Source organism: Lissotriton vulgaris, chromosome 2_1, assembly GCF_964263255.1.
Source record: "Lissotriton vulgaris chromosome 2_1, aLisVul1.2, whole genome shotgun sequence".
NCBI classification, from domain to species: Eukaryota; Metazoa; Chordata; class Amphibia; order Caudata; family Salamandridae; genus Lissotriton; species Lissotriton vulgaris.
This window is the reverse complement of record NC_141687.1, coordinates 1,401,457,295-1,401,473,487: the sequence shown is the minus strand read 5'-3', so window position 1 is coordinate 1,401,473,487 and position 16,193 is coordinate 1,401,457,295. Positions and strand designations below refer to the sequence as shown.

At 48.4% G+C, this 16,193-nt stretch overlaps 1 protein-coding gene across 1 annotated transcript in view; it reads left to right on the top strand.

Moving 5' to 3' along the window:
- The window catches only part of SC5D (sterol-C5-desaturase), a 53,376-nt gene that overhangs the window by 24,543 nt on the left and 12,640 nt on the right, over nt 1-16,193 (top strand). The window contains exon 5 of the mRNA XM_086957166.1: nt 14,076-15,282. Coding sequence (XP_086813292.1) covers nt 14,076-14,507 — 432 coding nt within the window. The 3' untranslated portion in view covers nt 14,508-15,282. The remainder of the gene's footprint in view (nt 1-14,075; nt 15,283-16,193) is intronic.

Below are 16,193 nucleotides of genomic sequence, written 5' to 3'. Positions count from 1 at the left end.
CCCTTATTATGATGTTCATGATTTATGCCCAATGTGATGTGATGTATGCCTAATGGGATTATTTTTCCTGATTATTTTTTCTCCGAAAAGTGTCATTTTCAAATTGTGTACATTTGTTTCAGATCTTACGCATAGGAGTCTTGTGTTGCACTTGTGTGGGTTTAAGTGCCTTGCCAGAATGGAACCTGCCTTTAACACACATGATATGTTGCTGTTGAACTACAGTCTAGAGGAGCTAAGGGGGGTTCTGTGATGTGGGAGGCTTAGCTGTGAGTGGGAAAGACCCTCAGCTATTCTTTAGAGAAGCCCTGCTACAAAGGCAACAGGATACATGGAGACGTGAGGACTCTGAGTGGGAGAGTGCCCAGGCCGCACACCATGAGGGTGGTGGGTCTCAGGGTGGTCCTGAAGAGTAGGAAGAAAATGACAGGGCAGGGACACCAGTAGGTAGTGAGGACCCCATAAATAGGGAGTCCCTTGCTGGGTCCAGTGCCGGGGGCTGTGCCCCATCCCTTTCCCTGTCCCCAAAGGAGTGGGTAGATAGGAGAGAAGAAAGGGAGCATCAGCTGGCTTTGGACACTTTCCAGTCGGAGTATGCCAAGGAGATGGCACAGTTGTTTTTGGAGGAGAAAAAGGCCTTGTTGGCCCTGGAGTTGAGTCTCAAGGCGTTGGTCCTTGAAGAGAAAATGCTAAGTACTGAGAGGGTCTTAGCGCAGGAGAGGATGGCGGAGGCAGAGAGGGCCTTTGGCAGAGAGAAACTAGCTTGGGAGGGTAGGCTATCCCCTGAGTGCAGCTTTAGTTGAATTTTGAATTTAAAAACATTTGTAGAGCGAGCTTTTACCTAGCGGTTTCTTGGCGCTAAGGACTTATTGAACCCAAATAACAGCTGTGGAAGGACTAGGCTGGGAATGCTTGCAGGAAGAGGTAGGTTTTTAAGGCCTTACAGAAGTCAGAATAAAGTGGGAGCAGATCGGACATTGGGAGGGAGGGAGTTCCAAAAGGTAGGGCAAACTTCACCCCCCCATCCTCATCTTCCTGAAGCGAGGGACGGAGAGAAGGGACTGGGAAGAGGAGCGGAGCTCTCTAGCAGGTGTATAGCTGGAGATTGCCGAATTTATGAAGGCTGGGGCAGTTCCAGCTCGGGCCTGGAACGCAGTGCAGCCCAGTTTGAAAAGAGCCCTCTCCCTAATGGGCAACCAGTGCAAGTTCTTTAGTACAGGGGTGGCATGGTGGAATTTAGGGAGGCCATAAATAAGGCGTGCCGCCTGGTTCTGTACCAGCTGTAGGCATCGAAGAGCATAAGCTGGGACGCCGTTGTACAGGATGTTTCCGTAGTCCAACCGTGATAAGACCATTGCCATCACGATGAGTTTGAGAGCGGGAAGAGAGAAAAATCTAGAGATTTTCCTGATAGTGCGAAGAGTGAAAAAGCAGGAGGACACCACCATACTGATCTGAGTGTGCACAGTTAGATTCTGATTTAACGTGATCCCAAGTGTTTTAACAGAATAAGAAGGTGAAGGGGAGGAACCAAGTGAAAGGGGCCAAAACATAGAAGTCCAGGGACTGGATGCACCACCGGTCAAAACCAACTCGGTTTTGTCTGGGTTGAGTTTAAGGTGGTTGAAGTTCATCCAGTCCCTGATGAAAATCATGATTGATTGGAAATTAAAGATAGATTCAGGAGAGTGTGAAAGGTTAAAGATCAGCTGGAGGTCATCCGCATAGTTAAAGACGGTGACCTCCAGTTGCTGTAGAGCGAAGATAAGAGGGAAAATGTAGAGATTAAATAAGAGAGGAGAGAGGGAAGAACCTTGGGGAACACCACACTGCACCTTACGTGGGGGAGAAGAAGGCCCTTCAAGATGGACGGCCTGGTACGGTCCCTGAGGAAGGAGGTGAGCCAAGCCTGGGGAGGCCCCCTGATGCCCCCTGCCCTGACACGGGTGAGAAGGATGGAGTGGTCAACCATGTCAAAGGCAGCGGACAAATCAAGGAGGACCAAGGCCTGAGGATGGCCCCCGTCCATTCCCTCCCTGAGGCTGTCCAGGACCAAAACCACAACCTTCTCGGTAGAATGGCGAGGGCGGAATCCAGCCTGACAGGAGGCCAGGTAGCCGCTGTCCTCCACAAATGAGCTGAGGACAGCGGCGACGTGGCACTCCAAGATTTTTCCCAGGTAAGGGAGGAGGGAGATGGGACGGTAATTAGTCAAGGATGCAGGGTCAGCCCTGGGTTTTTTCAGAAGGGGAATGATTGTGGCTGATTTATGAGATTTCGGGACTATACCGATCTCAAGAGAATCGTTCAGAAAAGTCAAGGGAGGAGAAGGGCAGGCCCGAAAGATTTCTCTCAATATGGGCGCTGGACAAACATCTGAAGGGGAGCCAGATTTGACTTTCACCGCTAGAGAAGATAGAGTCTCTCCAGTCAGTTGAGGGATGTAGTCTAGATAGAACCTGTTGGGAGGGGGTTCAGGGGCCTGGGGGAGTGGGGGGGGGGGGTGGTGTGGGGGTATGTTGGCTTTAATGACTGCGATTTTCTCCACAAAGTAGTTGTTTAGGGAATCACAGAGGGCTTGAGAGGGGGAAGGTTTTAGGGAGGTTCTGTCTGACAGGGCCAGCTCATGTACGGTGGAGAAAATTTCTCTGGACTGGTTTCCTGATGAAAGTATTTTGTCGGAAAAGTAGTCGGTCTTGGCTGAGAGAATTGCCTTTTTGTATACATTGAGCAGGAGTGAATAGTGAGCTTTTAAAATTGGGCAGTAAGAGCGCCTCCATGCGCGTTCCGCCTGGCGGGCAGCTAGCTTCTTTCCCTTGAGTTCATCAGTGAACCATTTGTTCACATTGTGGGTGCGTTTCACAGTAACGCGTTTCAGGGGAGCTACCTGATTACAGGACCTGGAAGCCAGTCGTTAATAGTGGTGACCTGAGATGACGGGGAGAGTTCCTCCAAGGCTGGGTAAGAATTCTGAAAAGTGAGACATAGGGCAGGAATATCGGCCTTGTTCCAGTTGCGGGCCCAGATGTTCCTGGGAAGGGCTGGGCGTTTGGGTCGGTGAAGGTCTAAGGTAAACGAGATCAAGAAGTGATCGGACCACAAACAAGGTGTAATGATGGAGGGGGAAACCGGAATATTCAAGGACCAGATTTGATCTAGAGCGTGGCCCTTTGAATGAGTGGGGGCGGATACGTGAGAGATAAAATTTAGACTAAGGAGGGAGTCTGTAAAATTCCTAGATGCTGCATCTTCTGCGGGATCAGAGGGCCAAAAGTTAAAGTCTCCAAGGACCAAAACAGAAGAGTTGTTAACTGTTAACGTGGCCAGTAGCTCCTCAAACTCAGTTAGAAAGTGAGGGGCGTGGCCAGGAGGACGGTAAACAAGGACGCAGGTAATGGGGGTTTGAAATGACGCTAAGCGCATCACCTAGCACTCAGTTCCCTTAATAACCGGACAGGAGAGGATTTGAAAATGAAAGTCCGACCGGACGATCAAAGCAACTCCTCCACCTGCTCTGCCCAGTGGTCGGTCGGCCCGTAGGGCATAGTAAGTGGAGGGAAGTGATCCCAGGATGTTAGGAAGGGAATCAGGACAGAACCAGGTTTCCGTCAAAAATAACAAATCCGGTTTCTGGCAATCCAGAAAGTCAAAGAGTTCTAGTTGATGTTTCACGGCAGATATAGTGTTTAAGAGATAAGCCGAACTAGCGACTCCTGGACTTAAGGGCTGGTCAGGTTCTGATGAGGGGTGGGGCAAGGGTAAGGTGGGAGGGCAGGTGGGGGCGGTGAGGGGGACAGACTGGGGCCGGGTGAGGCCGAGGTTGAAGATGGTGGACACTGCGGTAGCACTAAGAGAACCATAGTTTTGGTAAACGTGGAGTTCGTCAGAGGAATAGGATAAAAATTGGGCATAATAAGGTGCCCCTTGCCCCGGCCGGCCGCAGACGGGCGCAGATGGGCTTGCCTTTGGCACGCGTCCGCTGCGTGTGCGCATGTGGCGTCGCTTATGAGGCCTGGGAGCTTAGAAAATAGAGCGCTGCCCTAGGAACTGGTCTGCCCCTCCAAGATGGTGGCCGCAACCCCGTCAGCCCTCCGGATCAAGCGGCACACAGCCGTGCCGGACCGGGGCTAGGGGAGCGGTGATGGTAGTTAGGAAGCAGCAGACAGGTAAGAGAATACCAAAAAGTTACAGTTTTAAAAATTCGGCAAAGTAAAATAATCAGCGAGCCCACGAGCACCGCAGCATCCGCGAACCAGCTGCCACCAGGTTCAATGCGTCCGCTGCGCGTGCGCATGAGGCGTCGCTTATGAGGCCTGTGAGCGTAGAAACTAGAGCGCTGCCCTAGGAACTGGTCTGCCCCTCCAAGATGGCGGCCGCAACCCCGTCAGCCCTCCGGATCAAGCGGCACACAGCCGTGCTGGACCGGGGCTAGGGGAGCGGTGATGGTAGTTAGGAAGCAGCAGCCAGGTAAGAGAATACCAAAAAGTTACAGTTTTTAAAATTCGGCAAAGTAAAATAATCAGCGAGCCCACGAGCACCGCAGCATCCGCCAACCAGCTGCCACTAGGTTCAATGCGTCCGCTGCGCGTGCGCATGGGGCGTCGCTTTTGAGGCCTGGGAGCTGAGAAACTAGAGCGCTGCCCTAGGAACTGGTCTGCCCCTCCAAGATGGCGGCCGCAACCCCGTCAGCCCTCTGGATCAAGCTGCACACAGCCGTGTCGGACCGGGGCTAGGGGAGCGGTGATGGTAGTTAGGAAGCAGCAGCCAGGTAAGAGAATACCAAAAAGTAACAGTTTTTAAAATTCGGCACAGTAAAATAATCAGCGAGCCCACGAGCACCGCGCATCCGCGAACCAGCTGCCACCTAGTTCAGTGCGTTCAGTAGTTGTCTGGATTCACTAGTGAGGGCGGGGTCCAGTGGTGGCAGCAATAGTGTCCAGTGTGGAAGCGTCCACTCACAGAGCCCAGAGTATGGTACCTTGTTTCCAGGAAGAGGGTGTCACACCTGAAGGGTATAGTTTCAGGTTCAGGGGCAGTAGGAAACTGTCTCACCATTCTGGGGGGGAATTTGTGGATGAGTGTTGTGATGCTCTGGAAGGTTGGGTGATGTATAACACGGGAAATGATTTTGAAGGGCTGTTCAATCTGTTTGTCAGAGAGCACATGTTCAGTAATTGTTTTCTGGGGTTACGCCAACACCTGTTGGAGTGTGAGTTCTCTGATCCCAGAGAGCTTGCACGGGAGGCAGGCCTCTGGGTGAGTGCCAGAGGGTCTCAAGAGGCATTTGGGAGTGATCCTAAAAGATGTGGCTCAGGTATCTTCCCGACCTGTGTGGTGGGAGAGGTTAAAAGTAGCCCAGCTAGGTCCCGGTTTAGTGGGAGGGGGGTAGGGGCTCACGGCCTGTCTCAGCTGAGAAGGAGTGAGTGTGGGCTGTGTCCCAAGGTGCCCAAACCCCAGTCTCAGGGCCTGGAGGGTTCCCTAAGGGAACACCAGGTTGTGGGCCTAGGCTGTACTAGTAGGCCATTTGAGGTGGATCTCCTAGTGTCAGGAGAACCTGGAACGTCTGTAAACTGAGCTCCTGTGGTTCTGGTGTCTGGCACTACCACTCCTAAGTGGAGGGTGCAGACGTCCAGATTGAGGGGTTAGAGGGGGATGTGTTCCCCAGTGGAAGAACCAGTGGGTTAGGGGCCAGCCTTAAGGGCTGAGCCTCCAAGGACTGAAAATGGTGACACCACTTCTGTCCCGGGGGATCTTCGCGCACTGTGAGATGGACAGGGATCGGGAGATCTGCGCCAGGCAGACTGTCACACAACACATGAGTCATGTGTTAACCTGGGATTGAAGCTGTGTGCGCCCCCAGAAGTCCTGATGTGCCAGGCAATTACTCAACCGCAGGGTTTAGTCCCTGAGTTGGGAGGCCAGGTTCTGCCGGACCTGGAGGGAAGGACATCTGTAACCAGTGTCCTAACCGGTTTGTCTTCTAGGGGTACCACTCCAGGTGGGAGGGTGCAGAACTCTGGAAGGGGCGTAGAGGGAGGCATTCCTTGCCTCTGACCCCGGTTCAACTACAGGGTTTAGTCCCTGGGATGGGAGGCCAGGTTCAGTTTCTGCCGGGCCTGGAGGGAAGGACATCTGTAATCAGTGTCCCTACCGTTTTGTCTTCTAGGGATAACACTCCAGGTGGGAGGGTGCAGAACTCTGGAAGGGGGTGCAGAGGGAGGGATCCCTCGCCTCTGACCCCCGTGCAACCTGTGGGTTTAGATCCTATGTTGGGAGAACATTTGCAGGAATCGGGTCCTGAACTGGTGGGAGAGTTGTGTTCTGAGGGTGCCTCTCCGAGGAGGAGAGTGCGAAACCCCAGACGGAGAGGTAGGGGTGAGGAGAGCCTCGCCCGTGACTTCTGGTCAGCCTGAGGGTGCGGACCCTAGGTTGGAGGATCAGTGGCAGTTTAGAACTGCACTGATGGGAGGAAGAGTGGAGAATGGTTGCTATGTGCCAAGGGCTACTGCCCCCTGCTCTGTGAGAGGGCAAGGACCGGAGATATCTGGATGGCCTAGGGCCTGGTCCTGGCCGCGGACAACTAAGGTGTACCAGTGGGGTAGCTTAGTTGGTCCTGGGAGCTTTGACAGAGAGAACCTCATGGGTTCAGAATGGGGCAGAACTGGAGTGTGCCCCTGCAGTTGTGGGCCCGCGTCGGTGTTCTGTTGCCCAAGGCAGGGAAGCCCATCAAGGTGGTGATTGGTCTACCCTGCGTTTTGGCTGGAAGGGGTTATGTTGGACATGACCCTTTTTGCAGGATATTCCCTGAACCTTTCGCCTTCCTCCTAGCCTTTTTTCTGACATGGTGTTGGTGGTTCTAGGACTCTGGGAACTTTAGCACTGCTGTCCATTGTAAAGTGCGTGTGCTCTCTGTGGCAAACATGGTAAGATTGGTCTACACCTGCTTGGCAAATTTAATTTACCTGTCAGTCACTTGTAAAGTGGTATATCAGATACCCGGGGCTGGTAAATTGAATGCTACTGGTGGGCTTGTAGTGCTGATTGCCCACCCACCAAAGTAGCCTTTCAAACCTGTCTCAGGCCTCGGCCTTTGCTGGGCCTGTGCGCGCAGTTTTACTGACTACTTTGACGTGGCACCTAAAGTGTCTGTGACCTCCCTTTTACTGCATGTCGGTCACCCCTAAGTTAGGCCCTAGCTAGCACTATGGGCAGGCTGCATTGTAGGTAAAAGGTAGGACATGTACCTTAAGTGTGTGACATGTCCTGGTAGTGACAAACAGGCATTTTGGTTTCTCACTGCTGTTAGGCTGCCCTCCCATAGGAATTTATTGGGTATTCCCTGATAAGTGTTCTAGTGGTAATTCCTGATATGAGAGGAGCAGTGTGGTCAAGTTTGTTATGGTTGGAATAGTAATGATACATGCTGCGCAATGGCGTGCGCAGATTTATTATCACTATTTTAGAAATGCCACTTTTAGAAGTAGCCATTTCTATGTGCTAAGTGTCTGCATGCCTGATGTGGATTGCATGTCTGACTCTGGAGTGACAGGGGCTGGTGAGGTGTGTGTGGCTCGAGGGAGGGCAGGGTGAGTCCGCGCTATGCTGAATAGGGGATCTGCATTTAGAGTAGTGGGAGGAGTAGTCCCCTGACCCTGAATAGATCTGTGCCTGCTGGGTGAATGCTGGTTCCACCCCTCTGTGGTGGTCTGATGACCGAGCCCCCACCTGACAAAAGGGAAGAGGAGCCCTGTAAACAGAGTACTCCAAAACCTCCCAGAACCAGTTGGGACTGGTTACCTCAGACCTATGCCTAGGGCAGAACAAAGAAAGAATGTAGTATAAATATTAGGGCTGTGACCCCATGTGTTTTGTGCTTGCTGGGACCTGTGCTGGGGCGAAGGACTGCTGGGCAACAGGAGGAACCGCCGTGGGACCCAGATGCTGCTTCCTGGGGGTCCTGACGTGCTGGCCTGCCTGTACCCAGCTCTTCCCTGGTAACCTTGAACTTAGAGAGTGGCAGCACTGGATTACACCTCCTGTCTGATGGGGAGCTGGTGGCCATTGCCCTGAAAAGCGCACTCTGCGTAGGAAAGATACTGCCCAGACTTGAGGGAGAGTGATTTGCAGTGATTAACGTTTTGCCTTTGAGCCCTGGAAGTGGGCTCAACATTCCAGGGTGCAGTCTGCATTGGCGCCGTGAGGAGATCGCCTAGTCTCCCCTCCCCCTCGAGTGGTGCCGTGAGCAATGCATGACTGTGTTGGGGAGTGGGGCAGCCATACCTGCACCAAGGAGTTGCGGAGGCTTCGCTCCGTATTGCTGACAAGGAAGCTGGAAATCGACGAAAGCAGCCACCAACGCAACCAGGAAGCCAGGCGCCCATTGCCTGGTTGTGGGTTGGTTGACGTGTAAAGAATAGCCAACCACGAGGCAGAGAGTGGAGGCCGTAGAGGAAGTCTTGCTCTGTGGGAGCCTGATTGTGGGCGGGGCTCCCGTGTGTCTTCTCTAGCTGGTTGTCGGCAGTCTGTTGAGGCTGCGAGAGCCTACCCCGCGTTGCCATGTCCAGAGGAGCCCAGAGAGGAACTCCCAGGCAGAGTGGGAGAGAGGCAGAGCCGACGAGGAAGGCTGTCCCTCGATCCCGCAGCGACCAAAATGCAGCCAGACCGGGCAAGGGAGATCGCTCCAGGAGGCCGGCAGCCCTGTGTGTGAACCAGCTGAGGGTTGTTTTCGGGGGAAGGGAGATCAAGTCAGTGTCTGTGCTCCAGGGTGACCCGTCTTTTCTGTTCAGCAACCCGGATGGAGGAGAAACCTCGATGGAGGACCCAATCCGGCTGAACAGATCGGAAGCACCTGGAAAATTGGTGCTGGGTGCGGGGCCCTATGACCGGCTGATTATTTCAGCTTATACCTCGTTTGGGAAGGGCATTGCTGGGCGAGCCCAGAACAGGGCCCCCGCTGGGGAACCTTGCCTCAGGGGACAAGTGCATTGCGGGAACACCAGAAGGGACCCCGGAAGTTGAGGCCAGTCAGCCTGACGGCCACCCCTATGTTAAAAGGGGCCATAATGTGACTGTGTTCTGTTTTACATATGTGGTGATCCTTTTTCTAGCAGTGATTCTACTGTACCAGGTGCACACTGCTTGTAGTTCCTAAGGTGCACTAATGAGGTTTAGGCATAATGTGTTGTGCCAGGGGCAGTCCTAGCTAATAGTTACTGGCTACCCTTATTAGGGTGTTCATGATTTATGCCTAATGTGATGTGATGTATGCCTAATGTAATTATGCATAATATGGTTCCACTCAGTACAGTATTTTGTCAGTAGTTACTGGTTGTGGTATTCTTACTACTCGTGTTTTGTGATGGTTCTGACAGTGGCCTGATTTGCCTTGTCATGTATATAATCCCCTGTAAATTACTACCTGGTGCCAGTTGGCACAGTGTATATTGTGTGATTATGATTCTAATGTGTTTAGGATAATACAAAGGCTATTTTTTATATAACCTTGTGTGGAGTTTCTTTTGTGGTGTGCCTAGTGTGTTCCTCCTGTGTGTGTGTATTGCGCAAACGCTTTACACATTGCCTCTGGGATAAGCTGACTGCTCGTGTAACTCCTTGCCCTGACTAGAGTGATGATTTCTGCCTGACTAAGGCACAAGCCCTAGCCAACCAGAAATCCTATTTCTAACATAAAGCCTCCTTACAAGATCCTTCCTTACCTTCACTTATCAACCTAACCAACAAATCTGGCCACAAGGTGTCAAAATTTTACAAACTCTTACAATTTATCTTCACACTTTTAAACCTTGCCTCACAGTGTAAATGCAACAAATATATATCCATTTCCTAAGAAGAATGGTCTCTGATTTGGAAATCAATTGTTTCCCACAAAATCATCCCTGCCTTACCCCAAACCATATACTAGCTTCTACACAGGTCATACTGGACTCTCTCAGGACTCCATAAACTATCCCTAAAGGACAATCGGATCCGTTGGACGGCAAAGAGGAAGTCCGTGACTTACCACACCTTCCTTTCCACTGCCGTTCAGTTACTGTATTTTGAAGTAGGAGCTTTGATTTTCGGGGCTTTAGTTCTCTCATCAAGGACTTTCTGGACCCCCAGGTGGGCTCATCCAATGATGCTCTATTATTGGACATCCTATTAACTGCTGCATGCAGGTCTATAGTAACTACCTGGCAGGACACTGCTACCACCCCTTTCAAATCTTGGTTGAAATGGATTGCACACATACGAGGGGCAGACAATGTCGCACTTCACTATGGAAATCCCAACATAGACCCTTGTGGGATACGCTTGATGCCTACTTTGCTACCACTAAACCCCCATGAGGTTCCCCACTTGTTCTTCACCCTACCCTTCCTCATGGTTGTTAGTCAAGTGTTTGTGTTGTTTAGGTTCAAATACACTGTGAATACCTATCCGCCCCTGCATATCATTATTCCATTCCGGGCTAGATCCTTTACAGTGCTGTAAGCACTGTCTTTCAAGCATTTTCCACAGCTGTTATTATTTTTCTTGTAAATCATGCAAATAGGATGAATATTCTGTTCCCCGTAATTTGCTGTTTTGTCGTGTTAGTGATTTGTCATCTTAACAGTGCTCAATGCTTCCTTCAGTGCTATTTTATTGTTTATTGAATGGTAACAACCTTACAGACCAGAGGTACATTTCACAAATTGAGAAAGCCCCTAGATACTATTTTAGTGAAAATTGATAGAGCATTGCTAACTTTGAAACTCTGCATGTGAGCATATGTGGCAGTTTCATAAAAATGTCTGCCCATGTAAACAACAGCATATTGAGAACAAGACTATCACTTTGCAAAACATGTGCAAAATATGAGAAAAAGGTCACGTTAATACCAATAGCCAAAAGTCCTACGTGAGGCCAAAGTTCAGAAATATGACTAGAATTGCCTTCCAATATTTCTGGGTAGCTGGTACTGTTGGAGATGGGTAAAATTCTGTGTGGGTCCAGAACACATGCAGTTCCCTACCCTGCACACATTTGCCTCCTGCACTCAACTGGAGAAAAAACGTGCGCTGAAACACTATTGGGTTTACTGGTTGCCTTCCCGCTACCAAGTAAAACTCTGATTTTATCGGGGTAGCATTCACAATTCTACAGCTCCTCCCGGCACAGAATAAGGGCCTAAGATTTCAGACACTTCCACCAATGAAGCAAACCTAAGAAATTTTTTAAGATTTGTACATTTATATTTATTCCCAGGAGAAAACCATTATATAATCGCCATTTGGAATGGCGTCCCCTCTCAGGTCTGTCTTCCTTGGAGAGAGGAATGCTGGAGGAGAGCCTGTTTGTGTCTTTGAAAATACTGAAAGAAACTGATGAATTACAGACACCAGCTGTTTACTCCAAAATATTAAATCAACATACATATGATAATTGGCTCCGCATTTCTTGCCAAAATAGTTCCGGCTAGAAGCCTATTTCACTTCGGAATGCGTTTTTTAGGATTTTTCAACCTCTTGGTCATTGCCAGCAGGTTGAAAAAACATTTATGGCTACTAATACACCCTTGCCAAACAAAGATCTTAAAATAATTTTTCTAGTTACAATACAAGATTTCTAGTTCCTTTCATAAACCAATCAGCAGTCCCAAATTCACCATTGGTCTCATGGGTCTTCCTGCAGATGCCAATGGTGAAAGGGAACCTAGGTAATGATTTTGTTGCTAAAGTAATGCCACCATACCAAAAAGCGGATGGATTACTTTCAGAATCATTTTATCTAAAAACAAATAGGACAATTCAAGAGTGCCTAATTTCTCTTCTATTTATTCCAAATATGGAGACCTTGCCCTGTGCCTGTAGGGGCAAGATGGAGTATAGACCTATGAATAAGTGCCTTGAAAGTTACAGCACCCTTAAATTATATTATATTATTGTTCCCTGACATCAGGAATACTATCCCAGCTGTACAAAACGTTAATAATGTTTGCCATTCTGCTCCCGGTTAAGCAGTATGATTTAAGATAATCAGTAATGGGCTGAAATGTCAACGTGGTGTTCTTAAGTTCCGAGCCCCCCATTTAAGAATAATATGGAAGTCAAAGTTAAATTTCAGGCACAAACCCACCACATAAACAGAGCTAGAGGCCCACCTCTGGCCCCAGAGTTGATGGTGAGGCATCCGTAGATATATTCAGTGGGGGACGTCTCCCTGCCTGGCACAGCACTGCCATCAGCACTCAGGCTCATCAGTTGAGACCCCTGGATTGCAGTTGAAATGCTCTCAGTGCCCCTCACTTCTAGGTGCTCTGGTTCTTTAGCAGGAAAGACCACCAAGCACAAAGTTCATTCTCACGAGCGATCTAAGTCACAGGCACTCCAGTTTCACTCACTGCGAGCATGCCCTGATCCTCCAGACCTCACCACTAGCTGGAATTTTCTATCCCATCTATATACTAAGAATGTAAGCATTTGTGTAGCCAAAAAGTCGAGTTATGGAACTGGTGTTGGGCAATTCGTGTATACTGCGTATTCTTCCCAGACTGATCCATCCTCACTTTTTGTCTTTGTGGTGTAGCATGAAGGTGGGGTGAGGGAGCGAGTCTCCTGTCAGGGAAGACAACAAAAGAAGGGCACTAAAGAAGAAGAAGAAGCTGCTACACTTAACTACTTGTTAACCTGTGATGGTAGCCCTTCGAGGAAAGAATGGATCAAGAATAGTGGAAGAATTTCCCTACACTTCTGAAGGACCCTCTGCCTCTTCTCCTCCACACCCCAGTGCATAGTCCCATACAAAAGATATTAGGAATGTCCTGGATGAGCCCTACAATTCCCATTGCTGTTTGATGTTCTCTCCAACTTCCGACTTAGTCACCACTTGGGTTTCAGGAAATTAAACTAAATTTCCGTGTAGCCACAGCCACATGTAGGAGATATACTCAATCTACAGTCTCTACACACATAGGTTACACATCCACCAGAGGCTTCCATGTCCCATGTGGAAAGAGAAAAGGGTTAGATTGCCAGAGACTGGCAGACTAATTTTAAAATACAGGCAAGGACAGTAGGTAGCTTTACCTCTCAGGTGTCAAGTAAAATGTTCTGCTGCTATAACCTGTTGTTGCCACCAGATTCCATCCTCAGCAGCCCAGTTAGATGATAGTAGTCACACTCATCAAAAGGAGGATGCAGAGTAACTAGCGAGAAACTAGTCATGAGTTGCATGTGGTTCTGGTTCAGGGAGGACCTGGCCTGACAGTTTGGGCTGGAATGTTCCCATGAGGATCAGATTCAAGACTGATCTGTATATGGATGGGTCCAAATTGAGGTGGCATAGTGAGCAAAAGAAAGATGGATTTAACTCAAATCTTTTGACTGGGGGTGAGTGTTTGAAAAGTTTCAGCACTCTGTCCATCATCTTGTTTTGTTTGCTATGTTTGCACTAAGTGGCCTTGGGTGTGCCCAGGATTCAAGCAAGCCTGTCTGATACCACGAACCTGGTCCCAGGATGCTTGTTTCCTGTCCAGGGAGGACTTGGCTTCGTAGTTCGATTGTGAACCTAACAATTTTTGGCACCCTCAGGATTTCCTAACAGAAATACAGTTATATTAATTTACTGATTAATGTTCTTTATCCCTGAAAGTTTATTTCTTTTGATGCATCTCCAAATTCTTAGTATTAAAATTTTGTAAATCGTAGCCATCTTGATTTTTCTAATTTCTTTTTCCATTTGACTATACTTAATGCCCCATTGCTTATAGGCCTGCATAAGATGACAACATTTTGCATCTATATTTCATCAAAGAAATCACGTAGCTAGCAAAATAATTTATTCGTCTGTACATTAAAGTTAGTTTCTCTGAATTTATTTATCCAAAACACATTGCCTAAAAGCAAATATATATATATGTATCCCACATAAATTCATGTATGGTTTAATCTTTAAACTCATCTAATCTTCACTATCTGCACTATAGTTAACTCAGATATAGGGCATGTTTTTAAACCAATACTGAAATGCTACTTTCTTGCTGATTCTGTCCTTTTTATAATGATATTTTCAATATTTGTATCCTCTTGCAGCGTCTTCACAAGCCCCACCACGTTTGGAAAGTGGCTTCCCCGTTTGCAAGTCATGCGTTCCACCCAATTGATGGCTTCCTCCAAAGTATACCCTATCACATATACCCATTCATCTTCCCTTTGCACAAGGTTGTGTACTTGGGTCTGTACATATTTGTCAATATCTGGACAGTGTCAATTCATGATGGTGATTATCGTGTCCCAAAATTCCTAAAGGAAGTCATAAACGGCTCTGCTCACCATACAGATCATCATTTATATTTTGATTACAACTACGGTCAGTACTTCACACTGTGGGATAAGATTGGCGGCTCATACAAAAACCCATCATCCTTCGAAGGGAAAGGACCACACGATCTTTTGAGGAAGTTGAGAGAAGAAAGCGAGTCGAACAAAAATTCCAATTGTCGTGAAAATGGGAAAAATAAATAATTTTCTTTACTACTACTGGATAATGCCTTTTGATAAACTATTCCAGTACTCATCTTCACCTAAAGGCTTAATGCATCCACAAATATTATGCATTTGGTTTCAAAGTGACTGTGCTGCCTTTGTACCCAGGCCAACACCGCATTACAGAGGCTTAGAATAATTACTTTGGAATGTTGAGCCTGTCAACCATCAGCATTAAAGTTCTTCTGTCTTCGAAGATTTTAAAATGGGGTACATTTTGATCTGTCTATCCCTTTTTGAATACTTTTTCATGCAGGTGCTTGGAACATAAATACTGAAATAAGAAGTATATTTTTTCTAATAAAATTATCCCTTGATTTCCTACTGTTGTTTTTGTGACAATTACACAATTGGCCTATTTAAAATTGTGAGGGGTAAGCACTTGAGGCAACATGCACTGTGAAGTCTTTAGTTTTTTCAGTGCTGGCAAAACCATTCTAGAGCCGTGGATGCTAACTTAATTTGAGGAGGTATATTACTTTACAGATTTTCCAAAGAAAACAAAATGATACACATTAATTGCCAGTTAATTCCACTTTTCGCTTAAAGAACATAATAAAGGTACTAACATGCTTTGCCCTATCAGGAAATTTGAACTACGATTTCTTAAACGTACAGTTACCTGAAAAATATTTTTTTCACTTGCATTTTGCAACTTAATACAAGTTGTGCTGGTAATTTAACAGTGCAATGTAAGGCAAAGTGTTATTTGTGCATATTGCACTTGTTCATTTAATGGGTCTGTAACTAAGGGGTCGATCAGGATCGCGGACGGAAACGTGCTCCGTCCGCCGTGGAAGGTGGCAAGATACTCCGGACCTGGCCGCGGAAAAACCGCATAAGCGATTAGGATCAAATGTGACCGAAACGCCGACCGCGGCGGACGGAGCACAACAATCCCCGTCCGCGGCGGTCGAAGTACACCTGATTCCGCGGCATGCGGACGGAACCCACAAAACACCGACCGCCGCGTACGCACATGACCAGGAGAACAACAACCTCCCCCGCGATACCTGCGTACTTTCCGTGTCCGCAATCAGGATAACTCCGCAAGTACCCCGGTAGCCACCGCGATCCACGTCCGCGGCGGTAGCAATGCAATGAGAAACGGGGCACCACAGCGGAAGTCCAACATCCCTACAGTCATTCAAATGGCATTCATACCGACAGAATCCATCACCAAACACAGCAAAATGGACGACAACCCACCTGACACATCTAAACCAAACACAAGACACAAGTACCCACCCCCAAGAACTGCATAGACCACACCTTACAACACACCCACCTATCACCTGACGGCCAATCAACATTTACACAGGGCCAACACACAGACTATAAAATGACTCCCACCCACTCCTGAAATCCTCTGCATCCCAGCATAGCTGACAGCAGGAGCCAATACTTGACTTACAGCAAACTATTAGATTCAGACACATAACCCACACCCAAACACACCCTGCACACAAACACCCACCACACCACACCCAAAGACACCCTTCACACAAACACCCACCACACCACACCCAAACAGCACACACCAGCACCTCCGCACTCCACACAAACACCCCCCCCGAGCACCATGGCACCCAAAAAGAATCCCAAATTCTCCGACACCGAGCTCAAGGTAATGGTGGAAGAGATCCTTCGTGTGGAACCCCACAT